General features: G+C 38.5%; 2 protein-coding genes across 5 annotated transcripts in view; both read right to left on the bottom strand.

The window, feature by feature from the left end:
- Positions 1-384: 384 nt before the first annotated feature.
- On the bottom strand, positions 385-11,317 carry LOC128705317 (clustered mitochondria protein homolog; the record flags this gene model as incomplete). The annotated part of the gene is given in 5 exon segments (XM_070103431.1): positions 385-515; positions 717-888; positions 5,012-5,155; positions 5,595-5,902; positions 11,141-11,317. Coding segments are annotated over 5 exon segments (876 nt in total), but the record flags the coding sequence as incomplete, so codon positions are not given.
- Positions 11,318-18,425: 7,108 nt separating this feature from the next.
- LOC128703195 (sphingomyelin phosphodiesterase 4) overlaps positions 18,426-24,611 on the bottom strand; it is a 50,101-nt gene continuing 43,915 nt past the window's right edge. For all 4 annotated transcript variants that reach the window (XM_053797780.2, XM_053797781.2, XM_053797778.2 and 1 more), the window contains 4 exons: positions 23,630-23,798; positions 23,000-23,139; positions 20,149-20,331; positions 18,426-19,250 (listed from right to left, as the gene is read on the bottom strand). In XM_053797780.2, the coding sequence (XP_053653755.2) occupies positions 19,023-19,250; positions 20,149-20,331; positions 23,000-23,139; positions 23,630-23,798 (720 nt within the window). In that variant the 3' untranslated portion in view covers positions 18,426-19,022. The remainder of the gene's footprint in view (positions 19,251-20,148; positions 20,332-22,999; positions 23,140-23,629; positions 23,799-24,611) is intronic.

Here is a 24,611-nt window from a genome sequence, read left to right on the forward strand (position 1 = left end):
AAGCCAGCAATCAGTTATCCGGTTCCATCAGTAATCTGGCATTAATTTGCCTAGCATAATTTCAAATTTCATCATTAAACTAACTCAGAAATTGTGCAGATGGTTATAAATCCACAGCAGCAAGTCAGGAGAAAGTAGTGATGAAAATGAGGAAGATGTAGCAGAAAGTCTCTACTGATAGGTTAAGTGTATTCTATCCTAACCACTTTGTAATCCAGCAAACTTGCTAATCCGGCGCACTACAGGTCCCGATGATGCCGGATTAGTGATGGCCGACCTGTTTCTGAAATTTTTTGGATGATGGCTACTCCTTCATAGGCAATTTCTCAACTGATATAGTGCATTAGAGAAAGACAATATTAATTAATTTTAAAAATACGTTACTTTTAGGCACTGTGGAGTTTTCTGTTCCTTGGCAAAAGGTTGCAGAGGAACAAGAGGACGATCCTTACAGCCTGGCAGGATGTACACTGGAGGTGTACAGTCCACTGATTCAACCGGAGTTCTTTTTTTTTCTAAAAAAATTATATATATAAATCAGAATTAACCAAAATATTAGGTTGTATACAGTATCCTGATTTGGGGTAACCTTTTGTAAAACAAATTTTAGCACCATTTTTTTTATTTCACATAAAGAGTTAAGACATTAAAAATTTTTACTCTTAGTTGCAATTTTTCTTATGATGTAAATCAGTACAAATTATATAAACACTCACCCAAAATATCTCCTTGAGTGACAACATTAAGGAATGTTAAGGAAGCACAGTCAGCACCATTGTAGGCATCTACTGGATCTAAAGACTTGAGTAAGTCTCGTACGTGACGAACATGAATTCTAGCCTCCCGCACTGTGTAAGGATCTTCTTGAACTTTAATCACGGATCCTTCCTGCAATAGAATAGATTTATAATAGTATTTAAAACTTTACACTAAACAAAAAGTAATATGAAAGTAAGTACACTTTCAAATTTCATTATCCAACATTAAGCTAAATTCACAAACCCTAAGTGACCCCATTATATTGGGGATGGTCAAAAAACACACTGAAGCGTTATGCAATTTAATTTCAAATCCCTATAAGATATAAAACTAATAAAATATAAAAAAATCAAAGAGGAAAATGTCATGACGATACTTATATACAACAAGCGTTATGAGAAAACCGCTGTACCAGTAAGGCAGTAATTAGTAAAGTTAAATTCACTGGGAAACGCTGAATCCATAAGAGTCATACAATGCCTTGGTAGTAGTACTGTATGAGCCTTATGGAATGAGATGGTAGCTCTAATTCCTTGGCATGCAAAGAGTGTTACAATTTATTCGGCATATGTGCACACTCCCATATAGCCTGCCTCCCAACCAGCAAACCAGGTGCTAAGGGTTTAACGATAAGGGTATCCATCGTTAAATCAGTACCTTAATTCCTTAACCAATCACAAGCAGGCCTGCCAAGTGCTGAGGCAATGTGGTATCACTTGCGGTCAGCATTTGTCAGACTCGTATAGCAGCTGGTTGAGTGTGGTGCTTTCTCTCTCTGGCTTCAGCTTTGCCAGTCTTTGTCACTGTGGTACACTTATATTCAACTCCTGTACATTTTTTTTTTTTTCAACAAGTCGGCCGTCTCCCACCGAGGCAGGGTGACCCAAAAAAGAAAGAAAATCCCTAAAAAGAAAATACTCTCATCATCATTCAACACTTTCACCACACTCACACATTATCACTGTTTTTGAAGAAGTGCTCAGAATACAACAGTTTAGAAGCATACACATATAAAGATACACAACATATCCCTCCAAACTGCCAATATCCCAAACCCCTCCTTTACAGTGCAGGCATTGTACTTCCCATTTCCAGGACTCAAGTCCGACTATATGAAAATAACTGGTTTCCCTGAATCCCTTCACTAAATATTACCCTGCTCACACTCCAACAGATCGTCAGGTCCCAAGTACCATTCGTCTCCATTCACTCTTATCTAACACGCTTACGTACGCTTGCTGGAAGTCAAAGCCCCTCGCCCACAAAACCTCCTTTACCCCCTCTCTCCAACTCTTTCGAGGACAATCCCTACCCCACCTTCCTTCCCCTATAGATTTATATGCTTTCCATGTCATTCTACTTTGATCCATTCTCTCTAAATGACCAAACCACCTCAACAACCCCTCTTCTGCCCTCTGACTAATACTTTTATTAACTCCACACCTTTTCCTAATTTCCACACTCCGAATTTTCTGCATAATATTTACACCACACATTGCCCTTAAACAGGACATCTCCACTGCCTCCAACCGTCTCCTCGCTGCTGCATTTACCACCCAAGCTTCACACCCATATAAGAGTGTTGGTACTACTATACTTTCATACATTCCCTTCTTTGCCTCCATAGATAACGTTTTTTGACTCCACATATACCTCAACGCACCACACACCTTTTTTCCCCTCATCAATTCTATGATTAACCTCATCCTTCATAAATCCATCCGCCGACACGTCAACTCCCAAGTATCTGAAAACATTCATGTCTTCCATACTCCTCCTCCCCAATTTGATATCCAATTTTTCTTTATCTAAATCATTTGATACCCTCATCACCTGACTCTTTTCTATGTTCACTTTCAACTTTCTACCTTTACACACATTCCCAAACTCATCCACTAACCTTTGCAATTTTTCTTTAGAATCTCCCATAAGCACAGTATCATCAGCAAAAAGTAACTGTCAATTCCCATTTTGAATTTGATTCCCCAAAATTTAATCCCACCCCTCTCCCGAACACCCTAGCGTTTACTTCCTTTACAACCCCATCTATAAATATATTAAACAACCATGGTGACATTACACATCCCTGTCTAAGACCTACTTTTACCAGGAAGTATTCTCCCTCTCTTCTACACACCCTAACCTGAGCCTCACTATCCTCAAAAACTCTTTACAGCATTTAATAACTTACCACCTATTCCATAAACTTGCAACATCTGCCACATTGCTCCTCTATCCACTCTATCATATGCCTTTTCTAAATCCATAAATGCAATAAAAACTTCCCTACCTTTATCTAAATACTGTTCACATATATGCTTCAATGTAAACACTTGATCTACACATCCCCTACCCACTCTGAAACCTCCTTGCTCATCCGCAATCCTAAATTCTGTCTTACCTCTAATTCTTTCAATTATAAACCTACCATACACTTTTCCTGGTATACTCAGTAAACTTATTCCTCTATAATTTTTACAGTCTCTTTTGTCCCCTTTCCCTTTATATAAAGGGACTATACATGCTCTCCGCCAATCCCTAGGTACCTTCCCCTCTTTTATACATTTATTAAACATAAGTACCAACCACTCCAACACTATATCCCCCCTGCTTTTAACATTTCTGTCATGATCCCATCAGTTCCAGCTGCTTTACCCCCTTTCATTCTACGTAATGCCTCATGTACCTCCCCCACACTTACATTCAGCTCTTCTTCACTCCTAAAAGATGGTATACCTCCCTGACCAGTGCATGAAATTACTGCCTCTCTTTCTTCCTTAACATTTAAAAGTTCCTCAAAATATTCTCGCCATCTAGCTAATACCTCCATCTCCCCATCTACTAACTCCCCTACTCTAGTTTTTAACTGACAAATCCATACTTTCCCTAGGCTTTCTTAACCTGTTTAACTCACTCCAATTTTTTTTCTTATTTTCATTAAAATTTCTTAACAGTGCCTCTCCCACTCTATCATCTGCTCTCCTTTTGCACTCTCTCACTACTCTCTCTACCTTTCTTTTACTCTCCATATACTCTGCTCTTCTTATAACACTTCTGCTTTGTAAAAACCTCTCATAAGCTACCTTTTTCTCTTTTATCACACCCTTTACTTCATCATTCCACCAATCACTCCTCTTTCCTCCTGCCCCCACCCTCCTATAACCACAAACTTCTGCCCCATTTCTAATACTGCATTTTTAAAACTATTCCAACCCTCTTCAACCCCCCCCCCCACTACTCATCTTTGCACTAGCCCACCTTTCTGCCATAGTCGCTTATATCTCACCCGAACTTCCTCCTCCCTTAGTTTATACACTTTCACCTCCCTCTTACTTGTTGTTGCCACCTTCCTCTTTTCCCATCTACCTCTTACTCTAACTGTAGCTACAACTAAATAATGATCCGATATATCAGTTGCCTCTCTATAAACATGTACATCCTGGAGCCTACCCATCAACCTTTTATCCACCAATACATAATCTAATAAACTACTTTCATTACGTGCTACATCATACCTTGTATATTTATTTATCCTCTTTTTCATAAAAGATGTATTACTTATTACCAAATCTCTTTCTACACATAGCTCAATTAAAGGCTCCCCATTTACATTTACCCCTGGCACCCCAAATTTACTTACTACTCCCTCCATAACATTTTTACCCACTTTAGCATTGAAATCCCCAACCACCATTACTCTCACACTTGATTCACAACTCCCCACGCATTCACTCAACATTTCCTGTACATAGTTATATATAATTGGTGAAGGAAATATAAGTTAAATAGTACTGCTTAGTTTGTTTTGCTCGAACCCATTACGACCAGATCACAAGCCATTCTTTACCTGGGTTCGTCATAGATCAAGAGCACTTCAACAATAACAATGCATACCTACCTGGTTGGTGACTGATTTTCACCCTAAAAAGAACCATCTTGTGACAAATGCCTAGTACTATATTAGATTAGTTTAACTGGAAATGTTTCAGTCGCTGCACAATCCAAGAAAGATTTCCCATAAGCCTAGCCCCCCCCCCCTTTACCTCAATGAATGAAAAAGAAATAGTACAGGTTATGGCACATTGCCCTCAGACTCAAGGAAGTCACAAAAAAACAAACAAGGACATAGTTAAATACAGAAGGGGTAAAAGTGGTTATATTAACAGTCTTCCTAATGATTTAATAGCTTATATGTATATTGTATTATTCAAAACTTAAAGTTGTTACACGTTGCATTAATAAAGTTATTTACCTTAAGACCTTCAACATTTTTGAGTTCAGCAAAATTATCCAGGGTTTGGCCATTTAAGTGCAGAGAGAAACAAGTGCGGTGACAGGTATCTTCACGATCCATCAGCAGCTGATGTATCTCGTATACCAGTTCCATGCTGCTCACCTGTTTAATAAAACAAGTCATTGTAAAAAAATCCAAAAATATATAGGCCAGACTATATATACTCCCTCCTTTTCATTAGTGTAACTTTCTAAATGGTCCAAGTCGGACTGAAACATTGTCGTAAGCTCCTCTCTCAATGCGCGGGTTATTTGTGTGTTGTTCCAGTCACGGTATCTGGCTAATCCAAAAATATTTTGGCACTACAATATAATAATAATAATGTGCCTTGTTTAACAAACATTAAGACATGTCATGGTAAGCATGTAGTGGGATAGGGTGGAGAGGGGTAGGCAAGGATCATCAATAATTATTAGACAATTATGTAACACAAGTTGCACACTTCTTACCTTTGCAATGTTGAAATAATGCTCAAATATCACAGGATCACAACAAGGTCTAAACAAAAATATTTGAAACTAACATCATGCTATTTACTGACCTGGATTTCAAAGTGATCCCCAGTAGGGGGACGAATCTTTACTGTAAACCCATATTCTTGTGATAATGATCCATCCTTGTCTTCATTGTCCTTCTCATCCTTACTTTTGTGTTCTTTGCTTATGTCATCTTCACTTGTGCTATCTTTACTTTTGTCATCTTCATTTGTGCTATCTTTGCTTTTGTCTTCACTTGTGCTATCTTTGCTTTTGGCCTCTTCTTTATCATTTGTGTTTTCCCTTATCTTTTCCTGCGTCTCTGTTTCAGCTTTCTCATAGCCATCCCCAGTTTCACAATCACTGACATTTACTGCAGGAAAATAGGTATAGTATTAGCTATTTCTCATTTTTATCTGTATCCTAATAATATTACAAAATACAGAAATCTTTTAATATATGTACCTGGCATTATAGGATTGTACATTATATAACCATTAATAAGTCACTGTTTAAGCTGTATTTTAATTAATTTAATCTATGTACAAGTACATCTAGCACACCTTAAGGCAGTAAATCACATGAAACCATGACTATATACAAATTCAAAATGAACATACAAAAATTTTCTACCAGTAACCTGTTTCAGTTTTTCTATTCTGGCAACTTAGGTTTAGATCTAGTTTTTCTGACAATCTGATCAATCAAGCTATTGCTGCACCTACAGATAGTAATTGTTACCTCATGAAGACCTCCATTTCTATTGCAGCAATACTTCTAAATTATACTTGCTGTTTAGAAACTGATGAATCATGGACTTCAAATATTGTGTCCTCCATCTGTGCTTATGGCAACTTAACTTTTCACTAAGTTTACACTCCTTTTTGAATACTTTAGAATAGGAATATTTTTAATGTATGGATTATGAAAGCCACACTGACTTTACAGTACTGGATTACCCTAGGTTAAATTTACAGTAAGTACTGTACATTCATTGTATGTATTCAACATTCGGGTGCCCTCAGAACCACTTTAGAAATTTATATTATTTGCAAAAGCATTTGTCGACTTCCCGAATAAAATTCGTCTTACACAGTGGAACCTCGGTTTTTGTATGCCCTCATTTTCGTAGGATTCAGTTTTCGACAACTTTTTTCATCTAAATTTTGTCCCAGTTTTCGTACGTCCGCTCAGTTTTTGTAGTTAACAATGGTCCACCATACCAAATGTCTGCCTGCCCACACCCACACCAAGCATTCCATGCATTCTGACTCAGTCTGGATAACATTTCATAATAATCCATTGTTTTTTGTGCTTGTTTATTGAGTGCGACTGCTAAATAAGCCACCATGAGGCCGAAGAAAGTTCCGAGTGTCGTCCCTTTGATAAAGAAGGCGAGAAACACGATAGAATTCAAGAACTCGTAGCAAAGTACGAAAGTGACCGCAGATGAGGAAATTGCTTCAGAGGAGGAGGAAGAGTGAGGGGAGACTGCCTTCTTGTGATTAAGGACATGTTTACCTGGAGTTTACCTGGAGAGAGTTCCGGGGGTCAACGCCCCCGCAGCCCGGTCTGTGACCAGGCCTCCTGGTGGATCAGAGCCTGATCAACCAGGCTGTTACTGCTGGCTGCACGCAAACCAACGTACGAGCCACAGCCCGGCTGATCAGGAACCGACTTTAGGTGCTTGTCCAGTGCCAGCTTGAAGACTGCCAGGGGTCTGTTGGTAATCCCCCTTATGTATGCTGGGAGGCAGTTGAACAGTCTCGGGCCCATGACACTTACTGTATGGTCTCTTAACGTGCTAGTGACACCCCTGCTTTTCATTGGGGGGATGTTGCATCGTCTGCCAAGTCTTTTGCTTTCGTAGCGAGTGATTTTCGTGTGCAAGTTCGGTACTAGTCCCTCTAGGATTTTCCAGGTGTATATAATCATGTACCTCTCCCGCCTGCGTTCCAGGGAATACAGGTTCAGGAACCTCAAGCGCTCCCAGTAATTGAGGTGTTTTATCTCCGTTATGCGCGCCGTGAAGGTTCTCTGTACATTTTCTAGGCCAGCAATTTCACCTGCCTTGAAAGGTGCTGTTAGTGTGCAGCAATATTCCAGCCTAGATAGAACAAGTGACCTGAAGAGTGTCATCATGGGCTTGGCATCCCTCGTTTTGAAGGTTCTCATTATCCATCCTTAACCATGTGTGCATAGTGGAATGAGTTACAAAGTTTTGTGAAGAAATATCACCCTAACAAAGCTGTTGCAAGCTGTGTCTGCAACATGTTCAATGACAATGCTGTCCCATTTTAGGCAAATCTTAAAGAGACACCAGAAACAAACCTCTCTGGACAGATTTTTTGTGCGACAGGGGTCCAGTGACTCTCAAGTTGGTCCTAGTGCCAGTAAAAGACAAAGAAGGGAAGTAACCCCAGATAGGGCCTTGATACCTGAATTCCTTATGGAGGGGGATTCCCCTTCTAAACAATAACCTCTCCTCTCCATCTTCCATATGCCAACAAGAGTCTACAATAAAGGTAAAAGTGATGTTAAATGCTCATTTATCCATTTCATTAGTAATTTTAATTTATTTCTCATTGTGTTCTGTATGTAAAACTGTAGTTATTCTCTATAAAATGTATTTTTGTTAATATTTTTGGGTGTCTGGGACAGATTAACTGGATTTACATTATTTCTTATGGGAAATATTGCTTCAGTTTTCTTACAATTTGGTTTTCGTCCAACTTTCTGGAACGAATTACTCACAAAAACTGAGGTTCCACTGTATAAGGTAATTTGAGTGCTACATATAACAGCCCAAACATATTTAAATATAAAAACCATACAATGTTGATACAGACAGCCTGTTTCGTTCCATGTGTTAGCAAATATGTACTTTAATACTGTACAAAATATATGTGAAAAGTGATTTGAGGTGCGCACTCAGGACTGGGAAGCAAGCAGCACAGTTAACATGTTTAAGAGTTTATAGGCAAGATTATTTTTCAGATAAGAATCTTTATCAGCACGGTCACTTCTCCGATAAGAATTCTTATTGCTGGGTTAACGTACATAAACCTACAATTCACTATATAGCATTGTTATTTACATAAAGAGATGAGCACTTCTACAGATGTTTTAGGCAAGCTGATATGTAGGTGTGAAGTCGTAACAGATTTGCTTCTTACAAAACAAACCAGCAAATCTTTGATTATATTTATGAAAGCACTAAACCTGTAGGAGTCACACACCACCTGGGGAAAATGCGAAGTATTCAGGCTACATCCATGAGGATGGTAGTTCCAGTGTCTTAAACCATGAGCCCCTTACCTCTCTCTCTCAACCTCCCTTGAAGGGAAGCAAATTCTTGAGACTTTTAGTTTGATATTTTATTATATATCTCAAGGCTTGGTTGGCAGCATCCTCAGTTCTCACACTGAGGGACCGGAATTGATCCCTGGCACATGCAAAACATTGGAAACATTTCCTTAAACCTGTTGCCCCTGTTCACCTAGCAGTAACTAGGTGCCTGGGTGTCAGTTGACTGTGTGGGTCACTTCCTGGGGAGATTAACCCTTAAACTGTCCAAACGTAGATCTACGTTTTTTCAACATTTGAAAGTATGTAAAAAACTAATTTTTTTTTTTTTTACATTTGAAAACATGTAAAAAAAACCGTGATCTACTTTTTTCGTTATATTTGAAAATATGTAAAAAAAAAAAAACCGTAATCTACTTTTGGAGCACTACGCATGTGAATGTAGATCTGTTTGGACAGTTTAAGGGTTAAAGGACCCCAATGGATTATTTCCACTGTGGTCTGTCAATTTACATGATTAGGGTTGATCCCAATGGAAATAAGTCAATCTGACTTCCTTGGATTATCTTAGGTAATTTACACTACATATGATAACTGTGCTTATGTGTACATGTACCTACATAAACTTACTTATTTACTAGAGAAATGTAGGAAAACAGTGGTGCGGCAGTAAATGTTGACGAGCAGTACAAGGCTTTTAGTATGCTCTAATAATTATTATAATGGGGGAGTGCTAAACCTGTAGGGATTATACAGCACCTGTGGGGGAAAAGGGGGGAATGGAAGGTATTCAAACTCCATTCAGGGAACCAGAGCAGATCCAATTCCCTAGATCAAGAGCCCCTCACCAACACCAAGGAACCTCCCTTGAGGGGGGTCTCTCTAAGCTACAAGACAGCAAGTGGTAACCCAAGCTTCGAGTACAAAAATACGTATCCAAGCTTTGGGAGTATACACATGCCTCTGAGCTTGAAAAGTATCAAGTGTTTAATACCAGGTAACAGCTGTAATATGTGTTTGTAGACTTTCTGAATAGAAGTAGGTCACTTAGCTATTTTAAATTTTGAGGGTTATAATCTTGACTGATTAATACTGTAATTTACAGCTTGGAAATAAGTCACTGACTTTTTTGGGTTATCCTCGTGAGTAATTTACACATACATTATGATAATTATACCTGTGTACCTGTACTTAAATAAACTTACACCATGTCTGTCCTCGTGCAGGGCTTGACCCCCATGCTCCTACGGGTGTGAGCAAAGCTTGTTAACCACTAGTTAGTAAGCTTATTCAGGTATACACAAATACAGTTACGAAGATTATCCTACATAGCAGCATATATGTAGACAACCTGGGATAACCCAAAAAAGTCAGAGTGACTTATTTCCATTGGGGTCCTTTTGGACCCCAATGGAAGTCACTAATTTTTTGTTATCCTGGGCAATTTACACTATGATAATGTGTACCTATGCAAAATAAACTTACAATCAAAACTAATCACTAAACCCACAAGGGTCATAATTACTCTAGTTAATTATAACCATGGGGAGCGCTAAACCCGTAGGATTACACAGCGCATGTGGGAGGGGATAGAAGGTATTCAGGCTCAATTTAGGGAACTGGAGTACAGATCCAATTCCCTAGATCAAGAGCCCCTGACCAGCGTTGCTCTAGTTAACTAACAATGTTGGTAGAATTACCGACAATATGTAAAGTAAAAGGACACAAGTGCAACTAATGTGACATTTTATTGTGGCAACGTTTCGCTCTCCAGGAGCTTTATCAAACTCCTGGAGAGCGAAACGTTGCCACAATAAAATGTCACATTAGTTGCATTTGTGTCTTTTTACTTTACATAAGTAACCATATAATATATACTAGTGTTCGTAACATGTGTGTCCTCAGGACCACTGTATAACAATATTTTTGGTATGAAGGCAATAATTAATTCAAAGTTAGTGGGTGCCAGAGCCCCTAGTAACAGTGAGAGAATATTTTAAGGTCATGGTAACAGTTAGTTAAGGTTTCAAGGACCTGCTACCCCCCTGAGGGTCCTTAACACTCCTTAAGTAACCTCCCTATATCATTCCCTGGGTTATATAAATACATATATTTATAACTTTACGAGGAGCATGCCCTGGGGTGTTAAAACAAGGAGATAAATGGTTGTAGAGAGGATGGTGGCAGCTTAACTACAATGGCCTTGATTACAGCTGATATTTCATCATTGTGAGATGCGTCGTACTTGCCGGCTTTCGTCTGCTACACCAAACTTCTCTTAATTACCTCTTAATACGTCACTTACCTGTCGTCTCGTCGCTCCTGGTGAGGGCTTTCAACTTCGTCTCTTCCCCATCTTCTTTGACAGCTGTAATTCCTTCTTTCTCGGTGTCAGGAGCATTTTTAATATCATTTTCCAAGGCCATCGTCTGCTGGTCTGACTATCACGTGGAGTACTGCTTGGTGAGCACCCTGGGAGCTACGCAGGGATCACCACCCTCACTAACACATTGATTTATCTTATGTAACATTATCCTTAGTTGTATGTACTGTTTCAACCATTGTAATTGTCTCACATGGGAAGGTAATAGGGAGACAATGGGAGAACGAGGGTGAGATTAGTGGGTAGTTTGTGATTAAAAAATAGTGGGTGGCTAAAAGGGATTGGCTTGTGTCCGGTGCCCCTTCACAGCTCCTCCCGGCCAGACTCCGTGTCGTCTGCTTTAAATTTGAGCACTCGTAGTTCAAATGTGGTTTAATATATAGAACTGCAGTTCCTATTCCGTTCCTTGGATCAGACCTATTATTATTACATTAATGTTGGGGCTGCTAAACCCGTAGGGAGTCAGAGCGCCTGGAGGAATGGGAGCTGGGAGGTTATCACATTCAATGCAAGGGCAGCTCAGGTTCAATTCTTATATACATATCTTAATTACAAATTACTACATGCACAAAACATACAATAATCTGAAGACTCATAGGATGAACAGCATTTTGGTATCAAGGAACCTTCCTTGAGAAGATCGAACCTGATTACAACCAATTTCCCCTATATATACATTACCCCCTACGAGTTTAGCGTTCCCATGAATATAATAAAAAAAATATACTGATTAAATTTTTAGTATATACAAATACACACCTGAGTATACACGTTTTTTTAACACGCTGGCCGTCTCCCACCCAGGCAGGGTGACCCTCTCCCCCCCCCAAAAAAAAAACTCACTATCATTCACACTATTACTGTCTTTACAGAGGCGCTCAGTTACATCAGTTTAGATGTCACTGAAAACAGCAAATATCCCAACCCCCTCCTTTAAAGTGCTGGCATTGTACTTCCCACCTCCAGGTCTCAAGTTCGACTAACTGGTTTCCCTAAATCCTTCACAAAATATTACCCTGCTCACACTCCAACAGCTTGCCAAGTCCCAAAAACCATTCGTCTCCACTTATTCCTGACACACACGTGCCCTGATTTATGTCCAAGCTCTGCACACAAAACCTCTTACCCCCTCCCTACATCTTTTCCTAGGATGACCCTGACCCCTCCTTCCCTCCACTACAGATTTACACACCCTTCAAGTCCTCTTATTTTGCTCCATCCTCTCAAAATTACCAAACCACCTCAACAACTAAAAATATATATACGTACATAGAGTTTCTGCAACCGCTGTCAGTCTTAGAGTTATCTCTGAGTTACATTTTAATTTACATTTGTATTAACTCCATATTATAATTATCATTAATATGCTCTTTTTCTTAACACATTGGCCATTTCCCACCAAGGCAGGGTGACCTAAAAAGAAAGAAAAACCCCAAAAAGAAAGTAAAAATACTTTCATCATCATTCAACACTTTACACAAATAACCTGCACATAGACGAGAGGAGCTTACAACAACGTTTCGGTCCGACTTGGACCATTTACATAGTAAATAGACTATGTAAATGGTCCAAGTCGGACCGAAACGTTGTCATAAGCTCCTCTCTTCTATGTGCGGGTTATTTGTGTATCGTTCCAGTCACGGTATTGTGCCTTTTTTTGTCATTCAACACTTTCACCATCACTCATACATAATCACTGTCTTTGCAGAGGCAGTCAGAAACGACAGTTTAGAAGTCCCTCCAAACTGCCAATATCCTAAACCCCTCCTTTAAACTGCAGGCACTGTACTTCCCATTTCCAGAACTCAAGTCCGGCTAACCGGTTTCCCTGAATCCCTTCACAAAATATTACCCTGCTCACACTCCAACAGCTCATCAGGTCCCAAAAAACATTCGTCCCATCAAACCCGATTGCCTTACCTTTTCCAGGCATTATACCCCTACAGGGCTAGTGCTCACTCATGAATGAAATACTGTACTACTATTGGGAAAGTACTAAATGCACTGGGGTTGTAAAGTATCTGGGAGGCTAATCAAGTTTGATTGTAGGGTAGCTCCAGTTTTTCAGATCAAGAGTCCAGTATGATGGCACCTCCCTCCCCCTTAATAAAGGGACATTAACCTCACTGAGTTTGTAATCCAGGTTAACCCAAGACAGACCAGTACTGTACCTTACTTCCGTCAGGGCCCTGGATATCTCTGGGTCTTCCCCAGGATGCCACCCACAACACTTCCCTTGATTACTGTGTGTGTGTACTTATGTATATACGTATGTATATGTTCCTTCAAAGGAACATATACATAGATCCCTTTATTTGCCTCAAACCTGATTACTACCCATTTTCCAAGACCTGTGCCATCTCTATGGGTTTAGCATTTACCCATGAATAATAATAATAATATAATTTTTTTTTTTTTCAACAAGTCTGTCGTCTCGAACCGAGGCAGGGTGACCCAAAAAAGAAAGAAAATCCCCAAAAAGAAAATACTTTCATCATCATTCAACACTTTCACCACACTCACACATTATCACTGCTTTTGCAGAGGTGCTCAGAATACAACAGTTTAGAAGCATATACGTATAAAGATACACAACATATCCCTCCAAACTGCCAATATCCCAAACCCCTCCTTTAAAGTGCAGGCATTGTACTTCCCATTTCCAGGACTCAAGTCCGACTATATGAAAATAACCGGTTTCCCTGAATCCCTTCACTAAATATTACCCTGCTCACACTCCAACAGATCGTCAGGTCCCAAGTATCATTCGTCTCCATTCACTCCTATCTAACACGCTCATGCACGCTTGCTGGAAGTCCAAGCCCCTCGCCCACAAAACCTCCTTTACCCCCTCTTTCCAACCCATTCGAGGACGACCCCTACCCCTCTTTCCTTCCCCTATAGATTTATATGCTTTCCATGTCATTCTACTTTGATCCATTCTCTCTAAATGACCAAACCACCTCAACAACCCCTCTTCTGCCCTCTGACTAATGCTTTTATTAACTCCACACCTTCTCCTAATTTCCACACTCCGAATTTTCTGCATAATATTTACACCACACATTGCCCTTAGACAGGACATCTCCACTGCCTCCAACCGTCTCTTCGCTGCTGCATTTACCACCCAAGCTTCACATCCATATAAGAGTGTTGGTACTACTATACTTTCATACATTCCCTTCTTTGCCTCCATAGATAACGTTTTTTGACTCCACATATACCTCAATGCACCACTCACCTTTTTTCCCTCATCAATTCTATGATTAACCTCATCCTTCATAAATCCATCCGCCGACACGTCAACTCCCAAGTATCTGAAAACATTCACTTCTTCCATACTCCTCCTCCCCAATTTGATATCCAATTTTTCTTTATCTAAATCATTTGATACCCTCATCACCTTACTCTTTTCTATGTTCACTTTCAACTTTCTACCTTTACACACATTCTCAAACTCATCCACTAACCTTTGCAATTTTTCTTTAGAATCTCCCATAAGCACAGTATCATCAGCAAAAAGTAACTGTGTCAATTCCCATTTTGAATTTGATTCCCCATAATTTAATCCCACCCCTCTCCCGAACACCCTACCATTTACTTCTTTTACAACCCCATCTATAAATATATTAAACAACCATGGTGACATTACACATCCCTGCCTAAGACCTACTTTTACCGGGAAGTATTCTCCCTCTCTTCTACACACCCTAACCTGAGCCTCACTATCCTCATAAAAGCTCTTTACAGCATTTAGTAACTTACCACCTATTCCATAAACTTGCAACATCTGCCACATTGCTCCTCTATCCACTCTATCATATGCCTTTTCTAAATCCATAAATGCAATAAAAACTTCCCTACCTTTATCTAAATACTGTTCACATATATGCTTCAATGTAAACACTTGATCTACACATCCCCTACCCACTCTGAAGCCTCCTTGCTCATCCGCAATTCTACATTCTGTCTTACCTCTAATTCTTTCAATTATAACCCTACCGTATACTTTTCCTGGTATACTCAGTAAACTTATTCCTCTATAATTTTTACAATCTCTTTTGTCCCCTTTCCCTTTATATAAAGGGACTATACATGCTCTCTGCCAATCCCTAGGTACCTTCCCCTCTTTCATACATTTATTAAACAAAAGTACCAACCACTCCAACACTATATCCCCCCCTGCTTTTAACATTTCTGTCATGATCCCATCAGTTCCAGCTGCTTTACCCCCTTTCATTCTACGTAATGCCTCACGTACCTCCACCACACTTACATTCTGCTCTTCTTCACTCCTAAAAGATGGTATACCTCCCTGGCCAGTGCATGAAATTACCACCTCCCTTTCTTCCTCAACATTTAAAAGTTCCTCAAAATATTCTCGCCATCTACCTAATACCTCCCTCTCCCCATCTACTAACTCCCCTACTCTGTTTTTAACGGACAAATCCATACTTTCCCTAGGCTTTCTTAACTTGTTTAACTCACTCCAAAATTTTTTCTTATTTTCATTAAAATTTCTTGACAGTGCCTCTCCCACTCTTTCATCTGCTCTCCTTTTGCACTCTCTCACCACTCTCTTTACCTTTCTTTTACTCTCCATATACTCTGCTCTTCTTATAACACTTCTGCTTTGTAAAAACCTCTCGTAAGCTACCTTTTTCTCTTTTATCACACCCTTTACTTCATCATTCCACCAATCACTCCTCTTTCCTCCTGCCCCCACCCTCCTATAACCACAAACTTCTGCCCCACATTCTAATACTGCATTTTTAAAACTATTCCAACCCTCTTCAACCCCCCCACTACTCATCTTTGCACTAGCCCACCTTTCTGCCAATAGTCGCTTATATCTCCCCCGAACTTCCTCCTCCCTTAGTTTATACACTTTCACCTCCCTCTTACTTGTTGTTGCCACCTTCCTCTTTTCCCATCTACCTCTTACTCTAACTGTAGCTACAACTAAATAATGATCTGATATATCAGTTGCCCCTCTATAAACATGTACATCCTGGAGCCTACCCATCAACCTTTTATCCACCAATACATAATCTAACAAACTACTTTCATTACGTGCTACATCATACCTTGTATATTTATTTATCCTCTTTTTCATAAAATATGTATTACTTATTACCAAATTTCTTTCTACACATAACTCAATTAAAGGCTCCCCATTTACATTTACCCCTGGCACCCCAAATTTACCTACTACTCCCTCCATAACATTTTTACCAGATGAGGATTTCTAAAGTTATCACACAGAAACCAAATCCAGGAACAGTCTACATAAAAACAGACCAGAGGGTACCTGCATGTGTCAACAGATGAATGAACTTTTTTTTAGTTATAATACAAGTATTGAAAATTTAAAGCTGATCACAGGTGCTGTTGTCAAGGAGTAAATGAAAATCTTGAAAAAAAAAATCAGGGATCCATTTCAAGGTACCCTTAGGAATATTTAATTATGAGGCCTCTAACAGGTTTGCAAGTAATAGTCAATACTGTGGAACCATTTGATCAGCCACCCAGGTATCCTTATACTCCAACCTACCCATAACTATTAAAATTGCCCTAAGCTTCAGATAGTAAACCATACTGCTAAAATAGGTTAAGCATATAGATGACAACAACAGTGTCCTTGAAATGCTGAGGCTGTTTCAAATTGCCCTTCTCATATTTTAAGCCATCCAACTATTTTTAAAGCATATAAATTGGCCTCTTTGACCTGAAAAATATGAAATGTATAACTTATTTAATTAAAATACTCATCTTTCATGTTGAAGTCTTTTTTAAATTCACAGGTAATCAGTGACTGTTTTGGCAGCATTTTGGAATTTTTAGATTCCTAGTGACAGTGGCAACCACTGGATTATCAATCTAGACACCAAAATGCCTCAAATTCTGTTGAAAACTAAGATGCACCACAAAAATTCCAAAGTTCAACAATATCCTATGTTTAGCAAAATGACTATAGGTTCAGGGATCTGAAGTTGATCTTTCTAAGCCTCCTTATACAGTGGATTAATTTTATCCTTCAATGCATGTTCTCCAAATCATTTATATCCATTCTGTAATATGGAGACCAGAACTGTACTGCATAATCTATAAGAGGTCTTAGTAATGTATTCTGTATTTTTATTTTATGTTTGGGGTAATAGTGCTAAACTTATAAGGAGTCACAGAATGCATGGGGAAATGAGAAGCAATTAGGTTTGTTCCAAGGAATGGAAGAGAGGTCCCATTCCTTGCATCAAGAACCTCTTACTGGCATCAAGGAGTCACTCTTAAGGAGTTAACTAATGATGTATTAAGTTGTACAATAACCTTTGGACTCCACCCCATTAACCCGTAAACGGTGCAAGCAGATCTATGTTCACATGCGTAGTGCTTCAAAAGTAGATCTACGTTTTTTTACATATTTTCAAATATATAAAAAAAAAAAAAAACGTAGATCAAAGTTTTTTTTTACACGTTTTCAAATGTAAAAAAAAAGATCTACTTTTTTTACATACTATAAAATGTTGAAAAAACGTATATATACGTTTGGACCGTTTACGGGTTAATGAGCAGTAGCTCATGGGTCATGCTATAGTTCCAGGACTTGGTGGGAGATGTACGTTGATAAAAAAAAAAACACTTGAGGATGGCCATTTAGATAAAATATTCACCAGAAAGTGCTAAACCCATATGGGTCATATAGCACAGCAAACATGTGAGAACAGACCACTGGGCTTACACACTGGCCTGGAGTTCTACAACAAACTTGTCATGGGTTCAAACCCCACCTGTTACATGGTTTGTATGTCATTCTGTTATTACGATTTAGTGAATCATGTGAGAACAGCTCAGTTATCTCCACAGCCACCCTGGCCTGGGAAGCCCCAGCTAGTATACACCAAGACATCAACAACAACTGTAACCACCCACCAAGAAAAAGTGCCTATCCATTATTGCTATAATAAAGTTAAGTGCTAAACACTGCAAGTGCCTGGTCCAAAGATGACATGATGTGTTAAAAGCCTAATCTGTTCCACAGATATTTAAAAATTTGTATTTAATTAACTTGATTATAAAAATGACCTTAAATATCTAAAACACACTTATACAAGTTCTTTAAAAACAGTTAATTTAAATACAATATTTGGCAAAGACACTGGGTTGCACTGTGCTTTTCCCGTCAACATTAAAGGATATTTACAAAGGCTTAGAAGCTGTTAAAAAATATTCCTATTTATTAACGAAGCTCAGCATTGAAAAAACTTATTCTAGGACATCAAAAAACAAATACAGTAAATATAATTATAAAAATGCCATATTGTTTCCTTACAAGAACATGTAGCACACACTGACAAAACTCCTGAAATTCTCTGCAGATATTAAAATAAATTGTATTAATGACATAAAAATTCAAATGTTAATTAACCAGTTAGCAATCACATTATACAGTGTCATCCTTGGATCATGATGTCTATGCCCTCCTGAAAAACAGAAGGGAGCCAAGTGATGGAATGGCTGTTTTCTTTGGGAGGAAATGGCTAATAGAAGAAAATTTATACTGTATATAAATGTACAGTACAGCATTTACATATTGCCACACATGCAGTAAACACAGAAAAAAAAGGAGCATACTGTCTTATTATTCACATCTCCAATAACACAAGGGTTATGCACTAATTTCAAATCCATTTAATTTTTTAGCATTTTCATTACCACAATTAGCAAAGCCACACATCATATTTGTACTCTTATACATCTCATTTAGTCCAGAAGTTATTTATTTAGCCCTAAATACAAAACGCTATCACAATTTAGGTAACGGCAGAAATGGTGGAACTCTCTGGTGGTCTTGATCTTGTTCCTCCTGTTGGTCACCCTCTGAATTTGCTGCCTGGCGTTTAGCCATGTAATAGTGGGAGATGTAGGCAGGCACAGCCATCACAACAAGAACAGATATGAGCAACTTCAGTAAGAAGCCCCACATACCCAGAACATAAAATAGAAGAGCAAATCCCAGCTCATATCCAATAACCTGAAAGAAAATTTGAAAACAATTATTGTAAAATTCACTTATTTCCTGTATCATACATAAGACATTATTTTCAAACTTCAAATTTTTCAAAATTTCCCTTTTCCATGCAGTTTACTGTACAAGTGAAATATACCATTTCCTATTTGCAAAACCTTGCTTTCCTATACGGGTATGTTTGCAAGCGCAATGCAGGAGGGCCCAAATTTTCAGCGCTTTGCTTTATGTGTTTCACTAATGCAACACTTTTCAATTATATGTATACACATTCTTAATTTATTCAAACTTCCTACAATAAATATATTCGCAACTCACTATAAGCTAAGGACGAAAATATTTTAAGGTAAGTAATGTGTGTACTGTACATGCATTTTTTTAGGCCTAGCTCTAATGCTCACTAAATATATAATAGTGTAAATATGTTATCAAGCTTTTACATGCATCGGAAAGTGAAAAAAAGGTTGCTTTACTTTACAGCGATTTTCAATTTACAGCAGTAGTCCGGAACCTAACCTGCTGTATAAGCGGGGCCCTACAGTAGCCCGGAACCTAAGCTGCTGTATAAGCGGGGCCCTACAGTAGCCCAGAACCTAACCTGTGTTAAGTGGGGCCTCCTGTACTCACTTTTCTCAAAGATACTCAAAGTGGGATTAAAATCCAAAACAGCTTCTTGTTTTCTCAGATATGCCTTAATCCAATGGACTTCTCCCTATTAAATTCTCCCAATCATTTCATAAAGGGCTAGGACATCAAGTTTCCTTTCATTCCTAACACCACAAACAATCAATTCTTTTTTAAAATCTGTACTGGTTTGTTTGTAATCATGTTATTACAATTTCATGAGACATTCAAACAACTCAATTTTAATGTACATACATAAGACATGACCAAAATTTCTTACATGTTTGTTAGCTTGAAATCTCAAACTTATTCTTGGTGGCAGATCCTTAGAGACACGAGTGTGTGGAGAACCAGAACAGTTTTTGTGGTACTCGTACACTGTCTCAGGAGGTTTGAGTATCACTTTTGCCAAATATCCAGCTAGATCTTGCCTAGAGTAAAGTTCAGCAATATTCGTCCCATACTGTAATAAAAGCATGAAAATTGACTTAATACAAGGTAAACACTGGGATAATCAATGAAAATACTGCTAATGTCTTGAAAAATTTATGTTATCTTTATATTCATGAAGAAAAGCTGTAAACCTGTAAAAATCATATAGCATTTGGGGAATGGAAAGGTGAATCAAGTTTGATCCAAGGAAGAGGAGGGTAGCTCCAATTCCTAGGATTAAAACTCTTCCCCAGCATCAGGGCACACATCCTCAAGAATCATGTTTTATCTGTAAAATATCTTAAATGTCATGTAACAGACCCAACCATACTAGGTAAAGAGAATTTTTACTGATTTTTTGAATCCCACAAAATGCAACAGAGAACTCATATAAATGCAGGGTAACATTTAGTGGAGGGATTCAGGGAAACCGGTTATTTTTATATAGCCGGACTTGAGTCCTGGAAATGGGAAGTACAATGCCTGCACTCTAAAGGAGGTGTTCGGGATATGTTGTGTTTCTTTATTCGTATAAGCTTCTAAACTGTTGTATTCTGAGCACCTCTGCAAAAGCAGTGATTATGTGAGTGAGGTGAAAGTGTTGAATGATGATGAAAGTATTGTCTTCTTGGGGATTTTCTTTCTTTTTTGGGTCACCCTGCCTCGGTGGGAGACGGTCAACTTGTTGAAAAAAAAAAATCATTAGAATACATTAGCAGTAGCCATCGCATTCATTCACAGCCATAATTATAAGAAACACAGTTAATTTAGCAAGAACATACAGGTGTACATACAGTATCTTACTAAACAGACATTTTTTTATTACACATCAGCCATTTCCCACCAAGGAAAGGTGACCCAAAGAAGAAGAAACACTTTCATTATTGCTCATTCCATCCCTGTCTTGCCAGAGGCATGACTACACTACAGTTCAAAAAACTGCAACATATCTCCACCCCTCCTTCAAACAGACACATGAAGGTATAAAACCTATAAAACTATAAATACTGGATGCATCAATAACACATCTGTAAAATATAAATCATCATGACAAATGTTGCAGAATTTTTTTTTTTTATTAGCACACTGGCCGATTCCCACCAAGGCAGGGTGGCCCGAAAAAGAAAAACTTTCACCACCATTCACTCCATCACTGTCTTGCCAGAAGGGTGCTTTACACTACAGTTTTTAAACTGCAACATTAACACCCCTTCTTCAGAGTGCAGGCACTGTACTTCCCATCTCCAGGACTCAAGTCCGGCCTGCCGGTTTCCCTGAACCCCTTCATAAATGTTACTTTGCTCATACTCCAACAGCACGTCAAGTATTAAAAACCATTTGTCTCCATTCACTCCTATCAAACACGCTCACGCATGCCCGCTGGAAGTCCAAGCCCCTCGCACACAAAACCTCCTTTACCCCCTCATTCCAACCTTTCCTGGGCCGACCCCTACCCCGCCTTAATTCCACTACAGACTGATACACTCTTGAAGTCATTCTGTTTCGTTCCATTCTCTCTACATGTCTGAACCACCTCAACAACCCTTCCTCAGCCCTCTGGACAACAGTTTTGGCAATCCCGCACCTCCTCCTAACTTCCAAACTATGAATTCTCTGCATTATATTCAAACCACACATTGCCCTCAGACATGACATCTCCACTGCCTCCAGCCTTCTCCTCACTGCAACATTCATCACCCATGCTTCACACCCATATAAGAGCACAAATGTCACATTTATCCTCTTGTTGGTTTTCTAAACTATTTATTCAAACGAATTAATATGCTGAGATTTAGAGCTTGACAAAATGTTTCTTCACTATAGATGCCCAAGTGTTACACACGTGTCTCATTCATCAATTTGTCAGTTTTCTAAACCACTTATTTGTGATGAGAGTGAATGCATTTCCATTTTTTAGCCTTACATACAGAATTTCTAAAGTAAGTGGCAGTGCCAAGAGAAAACATGTGGTTCTCAGAAATCTATGTTTTCTCACCCATCTACATTTTTTTCACTAGTAGAGCTGTACAGCTTCTCTGACTCAAAATAAGTTATTCTTAGTCACAACTATCGATCACAACAGCTAACACCTCATCTCTCCATTCCAAGAGGATAAGTAAAATTACGTACATTACTATAAAATTACTATGCAGTACAGTACTGTAATTGTAATACCCATATTCTTAGTGGCCAATTGTTTTCTGCATCAATGGACCATCAGAAGACAATCGGATGATGATTAAATATTAATTTCATAATTCGGAACTTGCAGACAATTGATATTATTGTACACCCCCTTACCCATATTAGTCCATTAATTACAAAAAGATAATTACACAAACAAAACATACAAATACCACAACAAAATCATGTACACCTACCATCCAACTAACGACCACTCGATTTACGACCGTGTTTTTTATGCCAAATTTCTGAGAAATAAACAACTATTTGTGTTGTACACAGTGTTTATCCTAAACCTTACAGTATAAAATACAGTACTAACAACATAAAATGTTAAGTAAAACATGAAATACCAAAATAAAACAATAAAATAAAGTCATTACAAAAATGTTTTGTTGATATTCAGTAGTAAAGTTCGACTTACGACCATTTCGACTTACGACCGGTTTCTCGGAACCGAACTCAGTCGTAAGTCGGATGGTAGGTGTATTATAAATATGAATACACAAACTTACTTTGCAATTAATAAGTGTAGTCAGAGTGTACAACCATCGTACAAGGAAGGGTATTTCAAAGGTGCAGATTGGTTTTAAATCTGGGTCTCCTTCGTATTTCAAATCTAGCCTACGAAGCCCTGACATCAACTGGTGACGGCCTGAAATGAGAGAGAACCCATTTGGTTGTACATATATTAATTCATAAATGATAGGCATTCTTTAAACAGTTTGGTACAGTCACAGTGTGCAACCTAACTTTTCCTTAAGAGTTTGATGGTGGGAGCAAATGCTAGTCATACTTTCCTGATATGCTACATCCTGCAGGCTAGCCTGGAGTTTACATGGAGAGAGTTCCGGGGGTCAACGCCCCCGTGGCCCGGTCTGTGACCAGGCCTTCATATGTTATTTTATAAAACTTCTTAGCCTGAACTGTGAGTGAACCTGCCCCCCCCCCCCCACACACACACACATAAAATTACTAAGAATCAGTGGATTTATTCTTTAGTAACTCCTAACATTTAATGCTATGCCTTCTTCCAAGGCACAAAGGATTTTTAAACTCTGATTTTACATATTAGCTTGTTAAGATATTATCCTCCTACCACCCCCTCAATAATATATAATTCAACAGTTTAATACTGCACTTACCATAATTAGTAAGGACAGGACCCTTTGGGGAGCTGACATAACGAGGAGATGTATGGTCATCTGATGGCTTAAACTGGTGATATTGATAAAATGAATCTAACTGATTAGTATCCTGATATCCTGGTCCAATACCAGTGCTGCTGTGTCCAGGTTCAAAAGGTACAAGAATCTGTAGATAAAATAATTGCCAGTATTAAAATTTATTTGTAAAACATGAGAGCTGCATTAGAGACAAATATACTCATTAAGGCCAGGGTATACTGGACAATTTCCCCTCAAACTTGAGTAAAGCATAGTCCAGGTGCTTAAGGCTGTGAAGTATAAAAAAACTTCATTAAGTCATATCTCCCTTAACAGTTTTTTTGTGAGGTACTCTGCTGTATAGTCCTTGTGGCTTAGTGCTTCTTTTTGATTATAATAATAATAATAATGTGAGGTACTCTATTGAAGGCCTTACTGAAATCCAAATAAAAAGCATTTTATTCTTTATCACTCTTCGCTGCCTCAAATGCTCTTTTAAAGAATGTCTGTAAATTTATCAGGCAAGAATGACCTCTTGTGATTCCTGTCATAGGATGAAAAGTGGTAGCATATATTGTAAGAAGTTGTTTGATTTACAAAGCATGCTAAGGTAGCATGAATCAAGAATACTAACCTCCAGAAATGACTTCATGTAAAAAGCCCAGACAACTGGTCAACTCTGCCTACTAAAACCTTGACTTGTTCAGCATCTCTGTCTGCCTGTCACTATGCAGCTCCATTACTTGATAAGTCATGAAAATGTTCCAAGGAAATGTTGGTAAATGTATGGTAAGGTATCTGAGACAAAATAGAGGAGTAGCCTGTTTCATACTTTATTACTAAAAAAATTAAAAATTCAACTATGAGGACCGAACTAACTTTCTTAGGAAGAATTTTATGAGTAGTTACTTTGCTAGGTTTAAGGCCTATCATCCAAACTGTGGGTCTTTAAGGCTACACT

Source organism: Cherax quadricarinatus, chromosome 85 (genome assembly GCF_038502225.1).
Source record: "Cherax quadricarinatus isolate ZL_2023a chromosome 85, ASM3850222v1, whole genome shotgun sequence".
Lineage (NCBI taxonomy): Eukaryota > Metazoa > Arthropoda > Malacostraca > Decapoda > Parastacidae > Cherax > Cherax quadricarinatus.